The 21313-nt window shown below is 36.8% G+C and overlaps 1 protein-coding gene across 1 annotated transcript in view; it reads right to left on the minus strand.

The window, feature by feature from the left end:
- Nucleotides 1-21313, minus strand: part of LAMA2 (laminin subunit alpha 2) — a 605756-nt gene that overhangs the window by 427274 nt on the left and 157169 nt on the right. Inside the window, exons 2-3 of the mRNA XM_060167667.1 lie at nt 20873-21043; nt 14735-14847 (exon numbers count right to left, since the gene is read on the minus strand). Coding sequence (XP_060023650.1) covers nt 14735-14847; nt 20873-21043 — 284 coding nt within the window. The remainder of the gene's footprint in view (nt 1-14734; nt 14848-20872; nt 21044-21313) is intronic.

Genomic DNA, 21313 nt, shown 5'->3' on the forward strand with positions numbered 1-21313 from the left:
AGAAATAAAAACTCTGAAGAGTCCCACATTTATTATAGATATTGATCTATAATTAAAACTCTATCCACAGAGAAAATGCCTGAGGCCAAAGGCTTTCAGCATTGAAAAGAAGTTAGTTAGAATACTGATTATCTTTACAGGGAGAGGGACAGAATGGCTCCAAGAGGGTCCTCGGTTAGTTTCTGGGTTGCTGGTTATCTTGATCTGGGTATTGGTTACTTAGGTAGGTTCAATTTATGAAAATTCATCAAGCTTTTCACTTATGATTTGTCAACTTTTTCATACACATGCTTCCCTTCAATAAAAATGTTAGAAATACACATATACATGGAAAATAAATGCTTCCTTCTAAAATAAAAACATTATCACTCTAGTTAAAACATCAAAATTCAGCTCTATGCTGTCTATAAGAAACATATTTCAAATGGAAAGTGGCAGAAAAGTTGAAATTAATAAAAAGAAAAAAATAAACATGCAAATGATAACAAAATAAAGGGGATGCAAATGAAATAATACCAGGAGGAAAAAGTTTTTAAGAACATACTAGTAATGAATACGTTTACTTCTTAATGATTAAAAATTCAAGTAATCAGGAGGATATAAGAACAACAACAAAATAGTACAGAAGGTGTTAAAAAAAGTTTCATCGCCCAAATGACCCTTTTGGGGCTTTCTCTATATAAATATTAATTTTCATAAAAACTGAATATATATTGAATCAATACTTTATTTAAGTTATAGGCCAAGTGAAACTTATAGGTAACCTTCAAATATGTCAGTAATTAAGCTGTTTTAGAACTATTAAACCAGCTTTAGTTTTGCTTCTTTTTCGGAGATTTTTTTGACGTGGACCATTTTTTTACTCTTTGTTTGTTTTTTTAACATCTTTATTGGACTATAACTGCTTTACAATGTTGTGTTAGTTTCTGCTGTAAAACAGAAAGTTATTAAACAAAGTGAATCAGCTATACATATACATATACAGCCATATCCCTTTCCTCTTATGTCTCCCTCCAACACTCCCTTTCCCACCCCTCTGGGCGGTCACAAACATGGAGCTAATCTCCCTGTGCTGTGCGATGCTTCCCATTAGCTATCCATTTTACATTTGGTAGTGTATATATGTCAATGCCACTCTCTCACTCTGTCAGAGCTTATCCTTCCCCCTCCCCATATCTTCAAGTCCAATCTCTATGTCTGTGTCTTTATTCCTGTCCTACCCCTACGTTCTTCAAAAATATTTTTTTTTAGATTCCATATATATGTGTTAGCATACAGTATTTATTTTACTCTTTCTGACTTACTTCACTCTGTATGACAGACTCTAGGTCCATCCACCTGACTACAAATAACTCAATGTCGTTTCTTTTTATGGCTGAGTAATATTCCATTGTATATATGTGCCACATCTTCTTTACTCATTGTCTGTGAATGGACACTTAGGTTGCCTCCATGTCCTGGCTATTGTAAATAGTGCTGCAATGAACATTGTGGTACATGACTCTCTTTTTTTTTTTTTACATCTTTATTGGGGTATAATTGCTTTACAATGGTGTGTTAGTTTCTGCTTTATAACAAAGTGAATCAGTCATACATAAACATATGTTCCCATATGTCTTCCCTGTTGCGTCTCCCTCCCTCCCACCCTCCCCATCCCACCCCTCCAGGCTGTCACAAAGCACCGAGCCAATATCCCTGTGCCATGCAGCTGCTTCCCACTAGCTACCTACCTTACTGCGTTTGTTAGTGTGTATATGCCCATGACTCTCTCTCGCCCTGTCACAGCTCACCCTTCCCCCTCCCCATAACCTCAAGTCCGTTCTCTAAGAGGTCTGCGTCTTTATTCCTGCTTTACCCCTAGGTTTTTCATGACATTTTTTTTTCTTAAATTCCATATATATGTGTTAGCATACGGTATTTGTCTCTCTCTTTCTGACTTACTTCACTCTGTATGACAGACTCTAGGTCTATCCACCTCATTACAAATAGCTCAATTTCGTTTCTTTTTATGGCTGAGTAATATTCCATTGTATATATGTGCCACATCTTCTTTATCCATTCATCCGATGACGGGCATTTAGGTTGTTTCCATCTCCGGGCTATTGTAAATAGAGCTGCAATGAACATTTTGGTACATGTCTCTTGCTGAATTATGGTTTTCTCAGGGTATATGCCCAGTAGTGGGATTGCTGGGTCATATGGTAGTTCTATTTTTAGCTTTTTAAGGAACCTCCATACTGTTCTCCATAGTGGTTGTATCAATTTACATTCCCACCAACAGTGCAAGAGGGATCCCCTTTTTCCACACCCTCTTCAGTGTTTATTGTTTGTAGATTTTTTGATGATGGCCATTCTGGCTGGTGTGAGGTGACACCTCATTGTAGTTTTGACTTGCATTTCTCTGCTGATTAGTGATGTTGAGCATTCTTTCATGTCTTTGCTGGCAATCTGTATATATTTTTAGGAGAAATGTCTATTTAGGTTTTCTGCCCATTTTTGGATTGGGTTGTTGGCTTTTTTGCTGTTGAGCTGCATGAGCTGCTTGTATATTTTGGAGATTAATCCTTTGTCAGTTGCTTTGTTTGCAAACATTCTCTCCCATTCTGAGGGTTGTCTTTTCATCTTGTTTACTGTTTCCTTTGCTGTGCAAAAGCTTTGAAGTTTCATTAGGTCCCATTTGTTTATTTTTGTTTTTATTTCCATTTCTCCAGGAGCTGGGTCAAAAAGGATCTTGCTCTGATTTATGTCATAGAGTGTTCTGCCTATGTTTTCCTCTAAGAGTTTTAGAGTTTCAGGCTTTACATTAAGGTCTTTAATCCATTTTGAGTTTACTCTTGTGTATGGGTTAGGAAGTGTTCTAATTTCATTCTTTTACATGTAGCTGTCCTCTTTTCCTAGCACCACTTATTGAAGAGGATGTCTTTTCTCCATTGTATACTCTTGCCTCCCTTATCAAAGATAAGGTGACCATATGTGTGGGTTTATCTCTGGGCTTTCTATCCTGATACACAGATCTACATTTCTGTTTTTGTGCCAGTACCATATTGTCTTGATTACTGTAGCTTTGTAGCATAGTCTGAAGTCAGGCAGCCTGATTCCCCCAGCTCTGCCTTTCTTTCTCAAGATTGCTTTGGCTACTCAGGGTCTTTTGTGTTTCCATACAAATTGTGAAATCTTTTGTTCTAGTTCTGTGACAAATGCCATTGGCAGTTTGACAGGGATTGCATTGAATCTGTAGATTGTTTTGGGTAGTAGAGTCAATTTCACAATGTTGATTCTTCCAGTCCAAGAACATGGTATATCTCTCCATCTCTTTCTATCATCTTTAATTTCTTTCATCAGTGTCTTATAGTTTTCTGCATATAGGTCTTTTGTCTCCTTAGGTAGGTTTATTCCTAGGTATTTTATTCTTTTTATTGCAGTGGTAAATGGGAGTGTTTCCTTAATTTCTCTTTCAGATTTTTCATCATTTAATGTATAGGACTGCAAGAGATTTCTGTGCATTGATTTTGCATCCTGCTACTTTACTAAATTCACTGATTAGCTCTAGTAATTTTCTGGTAGCATCTTTAGGATTCTCTATGTATAGTATCATGTCATCTGCAAACAATGACAACTTTACTTCTTCTTTTCCGATTTGGATTCCTTTTATTTCCTTTTCTTCTCTGATTGCTGTGGCTAAAACTTCCAAAACTATGTTGAATAATAGTGGTGAGAGTGGGCAACCTTGTCTTGTTCCTGATCTTAGTGGAAATGGTTTCAGTTTTTCACCATTGAGGACAATGTTGGCTGTGGGTTTGTCATATATGGCCTTTATTATGTTGGCTGTGGGTTTGCCATATATGGCCTTTATTATGTTGAGGAAAGTTCCCTCTATGCCTACTTTCTGGAGGGTTTTTATCATAAATTGGTGTTGAATTTTGTCAAAAGCTTTTTCTGCATCTATTGAGATGATCATATGATTTTTCTCCTTCAATTTGTTAATACGGTGTATCACATTGATTGATTTGTGTATATTAAAGAATCCTTGCATTCCTGGGATAAGCCCCACTTGATCATGGTGTATGATCCTTTGAATGTGCTATTGGAGTCTGTTTGCTAGTATTTTGTTGAGGATTTTTGCATCTATGTTCGTCTGTGATATTGGGCTGTAGTTTTCTTTCTTTGTGACATCTTTGCCTGGTTTTGGTATCAGGATGATGGTGGCCTCGTAGAATGACTTTGGGAGTGTTCCTCCATCTGCTATATTGTGGAAGAGTTTGAGAAGGATAGGTGTTAGCTCTTCTCTAAATGTTTGACAGACTTCGCCTGTGAAGCCACCTGGTCCTGGGTTTTTGTTTGTTGGAAGATTTTTAATCACAGTTTCAATTTCAGTGCTTGTGATTGGTCCATTTATATTTTCTCTTTCTTCCTGGTTCAGTCACAGAAGGTTGTGCTTTTCTAAGAATTTGTCCAACTCTTCCAGGTTGTCCATTTCATTGGCATATAGTTGCTTGTAGTAATCTCTCATGATCCTTTGTATTTCTGCAGTGTCAGTTGTTACCACTCCTTTTTCATTTCGAAGTCTGTTGGTTTGAGTCTTCCTTTTTTTCTTGATGAGTCTGGCTAATGGTTTATCAATTCTGTTTATCTTCTCAAAGAACCAGCTTTTAGTTTTATTGTTCTTTGTTAAAGTTTCCTTCATTTCTTTTTCATTTATTTCTGATCTGATCTTTATGATTTCTTTCCTAATGCTAACTTTGGGGTTTTTCTGTTCTTCTCTAATTGCTTTAGGTGCAAGGTTAGGTTGTTTATTTGAGACATCTGTTGTTTCTTGAGGTAGGATTGTAATGCTATAAACTTCCCTGTTAGAACTGCTTTTGCTGCATCCCATAGGTTTGGGTTGTCATGTTTTCACTGTCATTTGTTTCTAGGTATTTTTTGATTTCCTCTTTGATTTCATCTGTGATCTCTTGGTTATTTATGAGCGTATTTTTTATCCTCCATGTGTTTGTAGTTTTTACAGTTTTTTTCCAGTAATTGATATCTAGTCTCATAGCATTGTGGTCAGAAATGATACGATTTCAATTTTCTTAAATTTACCAAGGCTTGATTTGTGACCCAAGATATGATCTATCCTGGAGAATGTTCCATGAGCACTTGAGAAGAAAGTGTATTCTGTTGTTTTTGGATGGAATGTCCTATAAATATCAATTACGTCCATCTTGTCTAATGTGTCATTTAAAGCTTGTGTTTCCTGATTTATTTTCATTTTGGATGATCTGTCCATTGGTGAAAGTGAGGTGTTAAAGTCCCCTACTCTTATTGTGTTACTGTCAATTTCCCATTTTATGGCTCTTAGAATTTACCTTATGTATTGAGGTGCTCCTATGTTGGGTGCATAAATATTTACAATTGTTATTATCTTCTTCCTGGATTGATCCCTTGATCATTCTGTAGTGTCCTTTTTTGTCTCTTGTAATAGTCTTTATTTTAAAGTCTATTTTGTCTGATATGAGAATTGCTACTCCAGCTTTCTTTGGATTTCCATTTGCATGGAATATGTTTTTCCAACCCCTCACTTTCAGTCTGTATGCGTCCCTAGGTTTGAAGTTGGTCCCTTGTAGACAGCATATATATGGGTCTTGTTTTTGTATCCATTCATCCAGTCTATGTCTTTTGGTTGGAGCATTTAGTCCAATACATTTAAGGTAATTATTGATATGTATCTTCCTATTACCATTTTCTGAATTGTTTGGGTTTGTTATTGTAGGTCTTTTCCTTCTCTTGTGTTTCCTGCCTAGAGAAGTTCCTTTACCATCTGTTGTAAAGCTGGTTTGGTGGTGCTGAATTCTCTTAGCTTCTGCTTGTCTGTAAAGGTTCTAATTTCTGCATCGAACCTGAATGAGATCCTGCTGGGTAATCTTGGCGGTAGGTTTTTCCCTTTCATCACCTTAAATATGTCCTGTCACTCCCTTTTGGCTTGCAGAGTTTCTGCTGAAAGAACAGCTGTTAACCTTATGAGGATTCCCTTGTATGCTATTTGTTGCTTTTCCCTTGCTGCTTTTAATATTTTTTCTTTGTATTTAATTTCTGATAGGTTGATTACTATGTGTCTTGGTGTGTTTCTCCTTGGATTTATCCTGTATGGACTCTCTGGACTCTCTGCGCTTCCTGGACTTGATTGACTATTTCCTTTCCCATATTAGGGAAGTTTTCAACTATAATCTCTTCAAATATTTTCTCAGTCCCTTTCTTTTTCTCTTCTTCTTCTGGGACCCCTATAATCCGAATGTTGGTGCGTTTAATGTTGTCCCAGAGGTCTCTGAGAATGTCCTCAATTCTTTTCATTCTTTTTTCTTTATTCTGCTCTGCGGTAGTTATTTCCACTGTTTTATCTTCCAAGTCACTTATCCATTCTTCTGCCTCAGTTATTCTGCTATTAATTCCTTATAGAGAATTTTTAATTTCATTTATTGTGTTGTTCATCATGATTCCTTATAGCGAATTTTTAATTTCATTTATTGTATTGTTCATCATTGTTTGTTTTCTCTTTAGTTCTTCTAGGTCCTTGTTAAACTTTTCTTACATTTTCTCCGTGCTGTTTCCAAGATTTTGGATCATCTTTACTATCATTACTCTGAATTCTTTTTCAGGTAGACTGCCTATTTCCTCTTCATTTGTTTGGTCTGGTGGGTTTTTACTTTGCTCCTTCATCTGCTGCGTATTTCTCTGTCTTCTCATTTTGCTTAATTTACTGTGTTTGACAAATCCTTTTCTCAGGCTGCAGGTTCGTAGTTCCCATTGTTTTTGGTGTCTGCCCCCAGTGGCTAAGGTTGGTTCACTGGGTTGTGTAGGCTTCCTGGTGGATGGGACTCGTGCCTGTATTCTGGTGGATGAGGCTGGATCTTGTCTTTCTGAGGGGCAGGACCAAGTCCGGTGGTATGTTTTGGGGTGTCTGTGAACTTAGTATGATTTTAGGCACCCTCTCTGCTAATGGGTGGGGTTGTGCTCCTGTCTTGCTAGTAGTTTGACATGGGGTGTCTAGCACTGGAGCTTGCTCATCGTTGAGTGACGCTGGGTCTTAGTGTTGAGCCAGAGATCTCTGGGAGAGGTCTCGCTGATTGATACTATGTGGGGCCAGGAGGTCTCTGGTGGTCCAGTGTCCTGAAGTTGGCTCTCCCACCTCAGAGGCTCAGGCCTGACACCCAGTCAGAGCACCAAGAACCTTGCTCTCGGGAGGCCACGAGCCAGGCAGCTCTTTATTGATTTTGTTACAATACTACTTCTGTTTTATGTTTTAGTTTTTGGCTGCAAGGCATACGGGATCTTAGCTCCCTGACCTGGGATCGAACCCACACCCTCTGCATTGGAAGGCGAAGTCCTTACCACTGGACTGCCAGGGAAGTCCCCTTGTTTTGCTTTTTCAAGTCACTCTCATTACTACTCTAGCCCATTTGTTCTCTGCTCAGCATTATTATCAGTGTAGAAGGCCAGGACCTATTACTTACTGAGTATTAACTACTGTGTAGCAGTGTGCTTGGCTATTTGCCCATATTACATCACTTTACCCTATAACAATCTTCTTAAGAAAGAAGTGGTGCTATTGATTCCATTTTCCATATGACCATATTGAGGAGTATAAAAGTAGGACAATTTACCTAAGGTAAATGAGCTAATAAGTGATAGGTCAGGAAATGGAAGTGGGCAAAATTATATCTCCTCCTTTCTCCTTAGCCTCTTGCTCATCCTTCTTGCCATTTTAGTATTTTTAAGACTCAGGGTCATACTGAAAACATGTATCATCTACAAATTAAAACACACATGCTATCACATAACTTAAATATACAGTCAACTTCTAGGAAAAAACTCTAATTTATATGTGCATATGATATATAACTATATATAAGTATAATTATATATATAAGCATATATAAATATAATAAGTAAAAACTTAGACTTCAAGAATAAAATGGGACAATACACAATATTCCACCAACATGAGGAAATACAGTTGTGTTTCATGTGTGAAAGTCATCAGACAGCTGTGAAAAATTGCCCACATTCAGTCTCTTTTAGTCAGTCCTCTTCAGACTTTGCATAACAGAATCAGTATGATTTAAAATTTTTAACAGATCTTTTCCCACAGATATTTAACAGATCTTTTAATTATGTATTATTATTTCTATTTTTAAAAAATTCATGAATTTATTCCCTGGTTTCAAGAATCATTTTCCAGGGTAGTCATCTTGACACCATTTGAAATAGGATCTGCATCTCCAAAACATTTACGTTTTCATGATATTGCTAGAATTTAGTTTATTAGCTATTTATATCAAAATACATAATATCTTTTGTATAGAATCTTGTTTAAACAGCATTCTGGTGGCACTTTCCCCCTTTTATACTTCTACTTTTTTCAACTGGGAAATTTTTAAATATCAATTAAAAAATTACAGTCCTAGACTTCTCTGTTACAAATGAAGAGTTAAATTGATTAAAATCTGCTTTTCCCAAATAAAGCTATAAATGTGGTAAAGTCACACAGAGAGTGACAAATATGACCGAAGTTTAGAACATGTTTAGTAAAAGGATTAGTGAGAAAATTTACTTCATGCTATTTAGCCGGAGACTTAAAGGAGAAATCATAAATTTGAAAATGCATAGCATATTTTATCATAAGAAATACAGTAAGAATATTTCTTCCTTTGTTTCATTTTCAGCTTTAATATGATTCTTACACTATGAATTGGTGTTTTGATTGTTTATTCATTCAATCATTTATTCATTTAATATAAATCTATAGAGTACCTCTTATATGCTGTGTATTATTCCAAGTGCTTAGAATGCGGCAATTCAAAAAAACAACAAACAACTATCTCCACTCTCATGAAAATTGCATTTTAAATGGGGAGATAAACAACATTCAATATAAATACAGATGGTCTTGGACTTACTATGCTTCACTTCAGATTTTGAATTTGTATCTTTTCCAGGCTAGCAATATGTGGTATGATGCTCTCTTGTGATGCTGGGCAGTGGCCGTGAGCAGCAAGACGCAGTCAGCCACAGGATCAGGAAGGTAAGCAACTGATACACTTTCAACCACTTTGTACCCACACACCCATTCTGTTTTTCATTTTTAGTACAGCATTCAATAAATTATTGGTGAAATATTTAACAATTTATTATAAAGTATGCCTGTGTTAGGTGGTTTTGCCCAATTGTAGGCTAATGTAAGTGTTCTGAGCATGTTTAAGGTAGGCTAGGCTGAGCTATGATGTTTGGTGTATTAAATGCATTTTTAACTTACAATATTTTCAATTTGCAATCAGTTTACTGGGATGTGATTCCATCATAAGTCGAGGAAGAGCTGTAGTAAAATACATGTAGTAAGTTAGACAGCCATGTACTTTATGGAGAAAAATAAAGCAGGGAAATGGGTTAGGAAATAGGGAGGGATTTGTAATTTTCAATAGGATTATCAAGGAGGTCCTTGCTATGAACATGACACTTGAATAAAAATCCAAAGGAAATGAAACAGACTGTATGGAAATTAGGGAAAACAATTCCAACACAAGGAACCGCAAGTGCCAAGGACTTCAAGACTCAGTGAAGTAGCCAGTGGGGCAACTGAAGAGGGGAGATTGAGGCCAGGGATGAAAGGGGGTGAGGTAAATTCTTGTGAGTAATTGTGCTTTTTCCACTGAGTGCCATTAGAGGGTTTTAGTGGAAGGAGTGATCTGATCCAATTTGGTACTAAAATCAATGTGAGTGCAGTGTTGAAAGTAGACTGAAGGGGAGAAAATTAAAACTAATGCTCTGCACAATACAGACAGTAAAGCTGGTAGTCACCTTTATTAATGATTAAAAGATCAGCACAAATTCATTTAGTGAGAGAGATTACACTTTCTAATTAACCACAGATCCTACTTGTGACATTGAATCAATGATCTTAAAAAAAAACTAAAGCAGGTAAAGAATTATATGATATTATATTTAATTATATTCTGCTATACTAAACAAGACGTATCATGTAGGACATTTTGAACGTGTAGATTATAATCTCCACTGTAGTTAGTTTTATATTCATCAATTTAGCAGTGACGCAAATAATACCAAGAAAAAATTCAGTGATTTGAAGAGCAACCATGAACCATTCTTTCATCAAATCTGCTGAGTTCCTGCTAGATGCTGAGTGCCATGGTGGGTAGAAACAGTCTGAGAACTCTGCCTTCAAGAATGCTCAATCCAGAAGGACAACAGGGGAATACATCTAATCACCATGCCATGGGCTAAATCCTTCATAGAGCTCTGTCTCCAGGAGACAGATCAAATAGACTGTATTGAACAGAACCATATTCAACCAGAGCTATGTAAATCTTGTTTCGCTTTTTAATATATCATGTGTATCTTCCTTATTTAGATAATGGGATATTAAATGTAGCAATGTCATTTATACTTCTTTCTACCTGTTGAATATTTAATAATTAATTGTATCTATCTCACTTTTTTCATGCTTTATTATTATATGAGGGATTAATTATTAACAGTTCAAGGAAAAATGGTTTTATGCTATTCACACACATTCCAAAAGTATAACAATATTTGTATAGAAATATTAATTCATCCTCCTCCAAAACACAACTCTCACTTTAAACTGTTAACCTATCTCACTAGATATGTCTCTATAAGGTCAATGAATAAAACATTTAGGTCAAGAACATGTGGAACTTGATCTCTGTAGCTGTAAGACAATTTTTCTTGATAAATGCATTTTTAGTTTTGGGGGATAAACCAGGAAGAGAAGGGAATTATGTATTGAGATAAAGGAGATTCCTACACATGAGCATAACTAATTCCATGGCATACCTGGATTATCCAGGAGTGAATATGACTCAATGTACGTTTTTTAAAGGTCTATTAAAAAGCTGCCCCTCTGTATTTTAACCCACTTGCCAATCAACTTTCTTCCTAAACAAATCAAAGGGAAAGCCTAAGAAAATGGCCAGATTTTTTTTTTTTTTTTTTTTTTTTTGCAGTACGCGGGCCTCTCACTGTTGTGGCCTCTCCCGTTGCGGAGCACAGGCTCCGGACGCGCAGGCTCAGCGGCCATGGCTCATGGGCCTAGCCGCTCCGCGGCATGTGGGATCTTCCCGGACCGGGGCACGAACCCGTGTCCCCTGCATCGGCAGGCGGACTCTCAACCACTGCGCCACCAGGGAAGCCCTAAAAATGACCAGATTTTTAAAAGTAATAAAATGAGATCATATATTATAATATATATTGTCATGAAAATCCGGTTGGAAAGGGACTAAAATGGAATATTTTGGACATCCTATTAACCTTCAATTTCCTATTATTGTCTTTTAAATTTACGTATATTTTTACTTACCACTATACTGGGGTTTTGCCTACACATCATTGGAACAGCTAAGCTTCTCTTTGCGATTATGCTGATAGTAGGTCTTTATGATAACTGTAATTGTCAGATGTAATTTAGTTGTATTGCTATTATCGTTATTTCAATTTCTTGCCATGATATTATAATATTTATTTTACTAATCTAGAACTTGGGGCACAGCATGATTAAATTATTTGCTCAAGATAGGCTGTGAGTAAATAGTAGTATTGGGAAAGTTAATAATCCCTTAGTAATAAAAATCTAAAAACCATCTATAAAATAAGTACCTACTTTCTTCTCAGTAAGTTATATTTTTCTAGGGCTCATCTTGAATGATAAAACGTAAAAGAAATTTCCCAGTGTAATCTGTAATGATTCAATCAAGGAAATCCAATGGTGAACTTTATTTAAAATAGTAACTTATTAAAAGTATTCCACAGAGGAGCCAAGTATATATCAACAACAAAAAACCGGCACTTGTTGAAATTCATGCATCTCAAAATAAAAAGGAGAACTAATAAATGGTCAAACCTCTTGCTGAATGAATGACAAACAAACATTTAGTGATATTTACCTATTCATTATGAAACTACTGCCCTTGCCTCCCAGCTGAATAATAGCTCATATTATGATGAAAAACCTATTAATCCTTCATGCTGTAGGTGAAAAAGACTGAAGTTATGCTGTTTTAGAGATATGCTAAAGTGTAGTAGAAAATGAGAGATCTAGTCCTTGTTTTATGACAAAACAGACTTTGGCTATATTCTCCTGTGTAAGCCAGGAGATGATAACCCAGTATTCCTTAAACCCAAACAATGTATGGACCCCTTGAAATTATATACCAAAAATTCTCCCTAAATTAGGTCTTCCAATCCCAGTTTAGGAAATACTGGCATAGTTTGGCGTCTGGATTCATACAACTCCGGATGAAATCCCAGCCCTGTCCATAAAAGACTTTAGTAAGAAGCCCAAGTCACTTAATTTTTCTAAGTCTTAGTGTTCTTCAACTATTAAAGAGGGGTAATAATACTAGCTGCCTTATCAGCTAATTGTAAGAAGTAAATGATATAATAAGGATGTCCACATTTTCTCTGTTGCCAATGCATTGTAACATGACTTCCTGCAGATTTGCCCCTTAATTGAATAGGTTTAAGAACCTGTTCCACAGTTTGTTCCTCCAAAGCCTGAGGCTAAATAAGAGGTCTAATTCCCCTTTCTGTCTGTGGAATTCCCTTATAAAATCTGATTACAAAATCTGCTTAGCTTTTTACATTATTAAATCATTGACTAAATTAAAATCTTGAGACAAGTAGAAATAAGGATTTATTTTATTTTATAGGCTGTGTTCTGCTTCTCTTAAACACATGATGAGTTGATTTACAGGAGGTAAGAGAGGGCTGAAGTGAATAAGGGCATGGGTGGGTGCCATTCTGGGATATGAGGCCATACGAGGACACATCTGTGCCACTTCCATGAGGTGTACTCCAGACTCTGGAGACCGGTAAACTGATCTTATAAACAGATTCCTGCCACTTGTTATGAAGACTGAACTATAAAAGATGTCTTGAATATTCACACCTCTGAAGGCCATTAAACTAAAAGGGAAGAGGGTTGAGCTCAAAGGATAGTATAAGTGACTTGTGCAAATTATATTAACAATTGAGTCTCCTGCTCCATGTGTGATTTAAAAGAATAGGCAGAAAGTAAACCAGAGCAATGAACCATCACTATTTACTGATTCCCTATCCCAGGAGATGACCCAAGGTAATAGACAGCAGACTCACTCCTGATTGGAAAGTTGGATTGCAACTTTCAACGACCACATGATGGGGGACAACTGCTGTGACTGGCAAAGGACCAAGTTGTCTTTATCCAGAGAGGGATAAAGTCCATTTCGAGGCTAGGATTTTCAGGAAATTCATGCATAAGACTTCATTGAACTAAAGCATAATTGATCAACGTAGTAGTTTGCCTGCTTTCCCTGATTGTGCTCTGAGATTTCCTGAGAAATACTGTTAACTCAAGGCTGACATTCAGCTGCTGGTATGGGTAGAAATAAATACATACCAGTTGGCAGTTTAGCTGCAGCACTGAGTCCCTGCTGCTACCCTGTTGCTCAAGTCCTGAGGAGTCCCAAGTGGGTGGAAAGAGTACCTGCTGTGAGACCCACTAACTGGCCCTTTGCAATTCCTGAATATGTGCACCCTGGCCAAAATGGGCCTCAAACCTGAAGTGGGTAGTTCGTATCCTATTGATGATAAACAGCATCCATTAGGGAAATGCCTGGTGCCTATCTAGCCTCCTGAGAAGGTGACAACCCCCCACTGGCTAGTGCTTTCCTCCACTGTGATCACATGTGGAAACACAAGCTCTGCAGTTACGGTATCTGTCATTAACTATTTTAGCCATATCCTCTCCACTAACCCCAAGCCCCTTTGCTGCTCTGCCTCTACTGCGTCAGGGAGGAATGCCTAAGTACCTTTCCTATGCTATCCCAGAGAGTGAGAGAGGAACAGGTTGAGTTAAAAAAGTCATCTAAGTTCAACATTTCCAGTCTCAGCCTTCAGTCAATCAAATAAACTTTTGTATTTGGAATAACAGTAAAATATGGGAACATTTTTCCAGACTCCATCCTATTTGCAAGCCTAAATAATTCTTGATGAATACTTTCCACCTGACCTGAATACTGTAAACAGAAAGAAGAAAAAAATTAAGGTAGAAGGCACTATACCTACGTACCACAAACTCTAACAACTTCTAACATCAATTTTATACAACTACAAGGCTTGTTACCTCATTACTGGCCCAACTTTAAGAATCAACCGTCACATCTTGCTCAACTCCCAGTAATGAGAGGCAATGTACTCAAGAGTCCTGTTATCCAAGAACCTTTTCATACACCCACCATGAGCAGAGTGGCAGCACTCTATTATTTTAAAAGTTTTAAAATGGCACTATTATATTTTCTTTATGTAAGATTTCATTGATCAACATTTTTATCATTAACTCTCATTGGCCAGAACAGAGTCAGCTCCTAATTCAGTTCTAAACCTCTCACGCGAATTCATTTTATTGGGCTGGCCGAAAAGTGAGTTTGGGTTTTTCTGTAAGATGTTATGGAAAAAACCGAATGAACTTCTGGGCCAACCCAAATAGCTGTGCTTTAGAAATAAATGCCAAATATTTTTAAATAGCAATTTACTAAATGAATAAGCCCCTTTGTTCACTGTATCAAGAAAACAATGGAGGGTAATAAGAAAGAGTATCCTTTCACCCAAGAACTGCTAACTACACAAATAGCAAATCCAAGATCCAATTTCAAAGTGGAAAAGTAAAAAAAAGGCATAATACCTGCTGTAAATCCAGTGTAATTGTCACATAATGGTATTCGATTCCATTCTTAATACTGGGACTCTGCCACCAAGTGTTCTTTCCATCAATAGCATTTGTAATCGGGTGTCTCACTATTGAGTCAGCAGCAGCATGTGAAAGAAGAAAAGATCATATGAAGAATTTATAGCTGTTTTTTTAAAGTAAAAAGTAAAACAAAGTTAAAACCATCATCATGTGAAGGTCAAACATTAAAGTAACATAAAGAGAGAACAATATCTTTAACAGAATTTGGTTACTGTCGACTTTTTCACAGCGCTCCGCAAGGTAGCGTGAAATGGTTAAAGACTATAAGAGAAGAAACTGTGCAGCACTCTGGCCATCAACGGAAACGGGCAACTCTAAAGATAACTATAGAAACTAAGTGTGAAGAAATGAATTTGAAGTCTAATTGGTGTGTCAGTCATTCAAAGAAGCAAAAACTCTACTGTTTGAGGCAGCTCTAGTATGACATCAACTTTTTGAACAGAAACATAAAATCCTGAATTGTGGTTGAAAGGTACTTGAAGATTTGCCCTTCTGACACATACATTATTACCAGGACTTGGGCAATTCAATATGTATCTGGTTTTAATAGAAAATGCTGTCAAATCCATCCTATGAGGCTTTTTGCAGTCAGTCCTCAATCTGCCAACTTTCTATTTAAACCACTATTTAAAAATATAATGAAAGATACTCCAAATCTCCCATCCAGGGATGCCTGTCCCCATAATCACTAACTCAGTGGAGGGGTATGGACAATAAAAGCAAGCAAAGAGAGCTTGGCACATGAAACTCCATCCTAGTAACTAAACATGGATCTCCCCTTGTCTTTACTCCAGATACATGAGAACAGGACGTATTGTGAAAATTAAAAAGGAGATTGGCAATAAAAAACAGGAGGTGTGGACGATCGTTGCCACCTCCCCCCACAGTTCCTTCTTACAATCCTCAAAACTCACACATTCTTCATCTCCTCCCACTTAGTTCCATGCATCTCACAACAGCAACCATTACCTCTGGAGTGCCAAAGCTCTTGTTCCTTTTTGAATGCAGTCATTGGTTCTTATCTGCCATCTGTGCTTCTCATTTCCCAAGTAAGGAGGAACAGAACTTGTTCCTCCTCTGATCCGGCCCAGCTTAGGCACGGGTGAGGACGGCAGGAGGGCAGTTTGCTGGGGATGTTCCTATTTCTATTCCTAGGGCTGCAGTAAGAGTTCTTAACTCCCTAACATCTCACTTGGACGTCAGCCTATTTGCCCACAGAAATGTAAATAGAGTGGAGGTTAGCTCCCCTGCTACTCTGATTAATTATGCTTTGGAGTGTCAGTCGTGAGAACTTTTATAACACTAATTCCTTGGGAAGATGTTTCAAATGAATGGCCTAAGAATACCCCTTTATTAGAACATAATCTTTTTTTGCAAACTGAAGGAATATTTCAAATAATAAACAAGCCATATCACTATGAGGAACAATCATGGACTACTTGCAATCTGTGGACGTAATGTAATCTAGCCAGGTGTTTTAATGATAATGGTGATGAAAGAGCATAAGATTTGAACCATGAAGTGCTGGAGTAGGAGCAGCTGGACAGCCTATCTGCACCCACCATTCAGCACTTAACTGACCACGGGCAAGTCACTTAAACTCTGTGTCATTCTTGAAGTGAGGATAACATAACTCCACTCATAGCACAGGTACCCAGAATCTTAACTCTCAGAAAAAAGTAAAAAAAAAAAATTAAATGTATGTGAAAGAGATTTGTGGACTTGATACAGGAGTTCTAGCTCTTTATTTCTCAAAGTAATAGCGTTCAGTAGTAGCGTTCAGCCTACTCCTGCTATCATTTAAAATATCACTTATTTCATAAAATGGAGGATATTTAAAAACAACAAAAGTTTTAAAACAACATAATATTAAAATGAAGGATAATTCTTTGAAAGGTATTCATTTTATCTTCATAAAAAATTTGGAATTTTGTTTTCATTTTCTCATTTTGCCATGGACCAGTAATTGGATGGGAACTCTCAACTTACAGGGTTACCAGAGGAACATTAAAACCATTAATATTCTAGCCATTATTATGCATATACATAGAATTAATTATACATCTGTTCAAAATATGCAGGATTCTGAATCTTTACTGGGGACAAATTACATTTAATAAAATTTTTGAAGATAAAAACCAAGCAAAAAGAAGTCCTCAGTGCAATAGGAGTCTGATAGTAAAGTAAAATCATCTTCAAAAAATTTATAAAAACTGAATATTCATTAAATTTGCCTTTTTCAGATTGTGAACATTTTTATTACATATTAATTTTATTAACATAGTCTGCTATAACCTGTTTAACTGAAAATATAAAGGCTTATATCTTTGATTTACTTATGGTAACATGAGTATATAAGACAGGACAAAAATAATCTATTTTTATTGGTAAATTACTTAATTCAGCTGAACATCTGGATGGGCTTTGTTTTGCACCAAGTCTTATCACATTAGCAGTCCACTGAGATGAGGCACCTTATCTCATTAATGAAAAGTAAAATTGCTGACTAAATTTAATAATTAGCACTAGTTAACTTGTTCTGCTGAAGCTAGGGAAAGTGTTAGGTCTTTATAACATCAACAAATACAAGAAGCATAACTAAATATCAAATAAATGTCCTTGGTGGTATGAGTGGGTGCTGAAATTGGCACATTGGGAATCAGAACCATAATTGAAATATTACTGGCACTGCTTCTGAAGAAAAATAAATATCACAGCAAGCATTCCTTAAACATCCTCCTGAATCTTCTTCACAGATTGTGGGTTTAAAATGTGATAGAAAAACACACACACAACCACATTTCCAAATCATACTTGTGGCTCATAAGGTAGTTGTGAGAGAAGCTATCTAATTGGAAATTTTGATATCTGTCACCTCAGGTCAAATTGATATGAGAATTAGTCATGAAAAGGAAGACTGGGAGATGAATCAACAATTAACCATAATCCCCATTATGAAACTTGAATCATAATTAATTTGAAAATACTGATTAATTGTTGGCATACTTCCCTTATTTAAAAAGAGATAGAAACTTATAACATCCTCAACAGGGATAGTGACTCAAGTCAATCCAAAGGCTAACTGCATCTGAAAATTGGCGAGGGAATCACTGATGAAGTAAATCTTTCAAACTGCTGTTTTAATTGGAAAGCACAATCTATTAACAGTCAGGAGGTGCAAATTTCCTTTTCTTTGTATAGTACTTAAGTACCAACCTTCCAGATTAATTCTAGCTGTTCAGTGAATCTGTGGAATTTTATCATCTGTTGCTTCAACTTTTACTAAAATATATCCATGTGGATTATTGCTAGATTTTTTATTCTTGTGGGGTATTATTCTTTCTAAATTTCTGGTTCCAAAACAGGATTTTGAAATGTAATGAAGCTGGTAATTTGAAATTAAATTAATCAAAGTAAATGTAGGCTGTGATAAGTTTTTAAAACTTACCACAACTAAATAAAATGGGAAATACAAAACATACCTCATATATGTCTTGCTTTACTAAAACAGTTTATTCACTTTTTTGTCCCAAAGTGAAAATATGGGGTGGGATTGCCTAAATACAGATGTCTCCCACTGAAAGACGCTGAATATTGAACTCTGAAGAAGGGAGTGACAGTCACTCGTAGACTTAATTTGGTGAATACATCTCACTGATTTTGCTACCAAGAGTGTCCACTCAATTATTTTCTACCTGAATCACTGCACCTTCCTTCCATCCTGTCTATTTACACATTTCCAGCTTTTTCTCCTTTCCTGGAATGCTTTTCCTTCTTATCTCGGGTAATTCAGGTTTTTAGAGCCCTTCTTGGAACTTTCTCTTGCTACTTCAGTTCCCACTGATGTTTTCCTTCTTAGAAATTCTACATCATTGATAACATGTACCCTAAGGTATAGCCCTAAGTTTACTGCTGAGAATATCTGTTTAATTGTCTTCTATATCCAATTTTATGCATATGTATATATAGATAACCATACATATATACACATACATATACGTGTATATACGCACACACGCACACAAACACGCATATATACGATTTTCGTACTTTCTCTCTCTAACTCTCCTTCTCTGCCCAGCCCGTCCTAAACACACATATACACATTCCCAACCACCCCCATCATTCCCTCCCAGCCATTCCATGCCTCCAGGCTTTCTCACATTCTCTGTGAAATCATCAAGGCCACCAAGTCTTGCAACAATGTCAATTTCTCCCTATCAGGCTTCATCTTCTTCTCTAAGGAACCTAAAGCCCATAGTCCATCAATTCATTTATTTTTTAATTCACTTTATCTTCATTTATTTACCTCAATTTTCTTGCTTTTGATGTTTCCCCAGGGCTCTGACCTAGGTCTTTTGCCCTAAACGTTTTGTACAAGAACAGCAAACAGATAGGATGTGTTCCAATATTCCCTACTCCTACACCCATAACAATCTACACCATAGAAAACAACCAGAGTCACTTAACAGGCAAGGAAGGTTTCTGACGCTTGCCATCTTTGGTTTCTCAACTTTTTGTTTAACATTCTGTGATATACAAGACCAGCAATTGTATTCATAAAAGTCCCAGTTCTCCAAACATATTAACGTTTTCAGTATCTCTAAATTGTATAATAGAGAAGGGACTATGCATTCTTCCCTTTAACCAGCTCCAAGAAAGAATGCACAGTGCCTCCCGACTTTCTTTTGGGATTAAAAAATATAAACTGTGAGAGAAAGCTTTCTTCGTTTTATGAGCATTATAACTTTTTTTAAGAAGAGAAGAAAAACTAAGTAAATTTTAAAATAGTATAATTGTGAAACTTTATTATAAAGCACCTCATTGACACTATTCACTTTATTAATCTCCCCAATATTTGATGATTTCCCAATGTATCAATATATCTATAAATCAACCCTCATCTCTAGAATTATCTCACACCATTCTCTCCTTCTCCATATAAACTCTTTACTCATTAAACCTAATTACTTACAGTTCTCTGAATAGATCATGCTACTTCATGCCTTCAAGATTTATGTATTTTTTATATATATATAATACTTTTCCCCTTTTCATCTTACTAACCCTTATTTTCTCAGTACATGGTCACTTTCTCCCAGGAATCTCTAGATGTTCCCTTAGCACTCAATTTAGTTTTGTTTCCCCTATTCCCCCCTCCAAGTCCTTTAAGTCAAGGACTATGTATGATTCAACACTCTGCTCCAGTAGAATGCATTTCTAGTAGCTGGTGTTCAAATGCTTGCTGAATAAACGCATGAATGAGTCTGAGATATCAGTGTGGTTCCTAGAGGCCACCCAAGAGGGCTTTGTATGACTCCTTTCCTTGAAACGCTCTTCTTGTGGTGTTTAAGAACCGTATAGTCTGATTCCAGCCCTGTACCAGACTCATCCCTACCCTCTGCCCTCTGACACCTTCAGTTGCAGCCATTCCTAACTACCTGTTAGTTCCCTGAGCAAGTACTCTTTTCTGCCTTACTCTGAAACCTCTTCCTGGCATTCCTTCTCTTCCCTCTGTCTCCCCTTTGCCTGCTCAGCTCATATTTGTCCTTGGGTCTCAGTTTAGATGTCACTTCTGGCAAGCCTTCATCTACACCAGGACTAAATTTGTAACCCTCCCTTTTCTCCCTAAAGCCCCTATGCTCATTCTTTCCTTGGTACCTACCACATTACACAGCAATAATCTGCTTTCTGCCACTTCTTCAACTGAGTCAGAGTCCACATCTTATTCCTGTTGGATCCCCAGCAAAGTACCTGGCATATAAGTGACCACTGAATGACTAAAACATGAATTAATAACCACATCTTCAGATAATCTTCTGCAAGTGATAAACTTAAGGACTGCCACAAGTCTTCAGCTAGAAAACTCTCCTCAAGCACCACACCCACTACACATAAGGAATTCCAATAACGTTTGTTAAGTGACAGAGAGGGGCTGTAAGGTTCACAGTGGAAGTAAAGTTCTAGAAATTTGGGGGACCACAAACCCTTTGACTTTAATGCACTTTGACCTCAACATCCTCAATTACAGCTCCTACCCAGTGCCACACAAATTCATCCTAAAATACGTACGGTGTGGATTGCTGCTGTTTTGATGGCAGATCCGACACTGAGGGTTCCTCACGGGCTGCCCAGGGACGTGCTCTACCAATTTGCAATACATTTCAGGTCCTTTTTCTCCACATGTTGCATTTGTGGTGATGAGAGCACTGGAAGCAAGATTCAGGACAGCAGGGAATAAACCTAAAAAAGATGAACAAATGAAGGTGTGTGGGATGATTTTGCTGCATTTTAAAATGAAATTAAGATAGGATGTTTTCCAGAGCATTAAATTAAATGAAAAGGGAATAATCAGTTATAATTAAATATCTGACTTAAGTAAGTACACTACATAAGTAGCATGTGTTATCAAGCGAACCTTTTTTTTCTTTCTGGGTCTTAAATATGAATTCTAAAACTATCTTCTTAATTTTTAACCTCTAATACATAATCAGAAAATCCTGTCTCTAAAAC

Source organism: Lagenorhynchus albirostris, chromosome 12, assembly GCF_949774975.1.
Source record: "Lagenorhynchus albirostris chromosome 12, mLagAlb1.1, whole genome shotgun sequence".
Lineage (NCBI taxonomy): Eukaryota > Metazoa > Chordata > Mammalia > Artiodactyla > Delphinidae > Lagenorhynchus > Lagenorhynchus albirostris.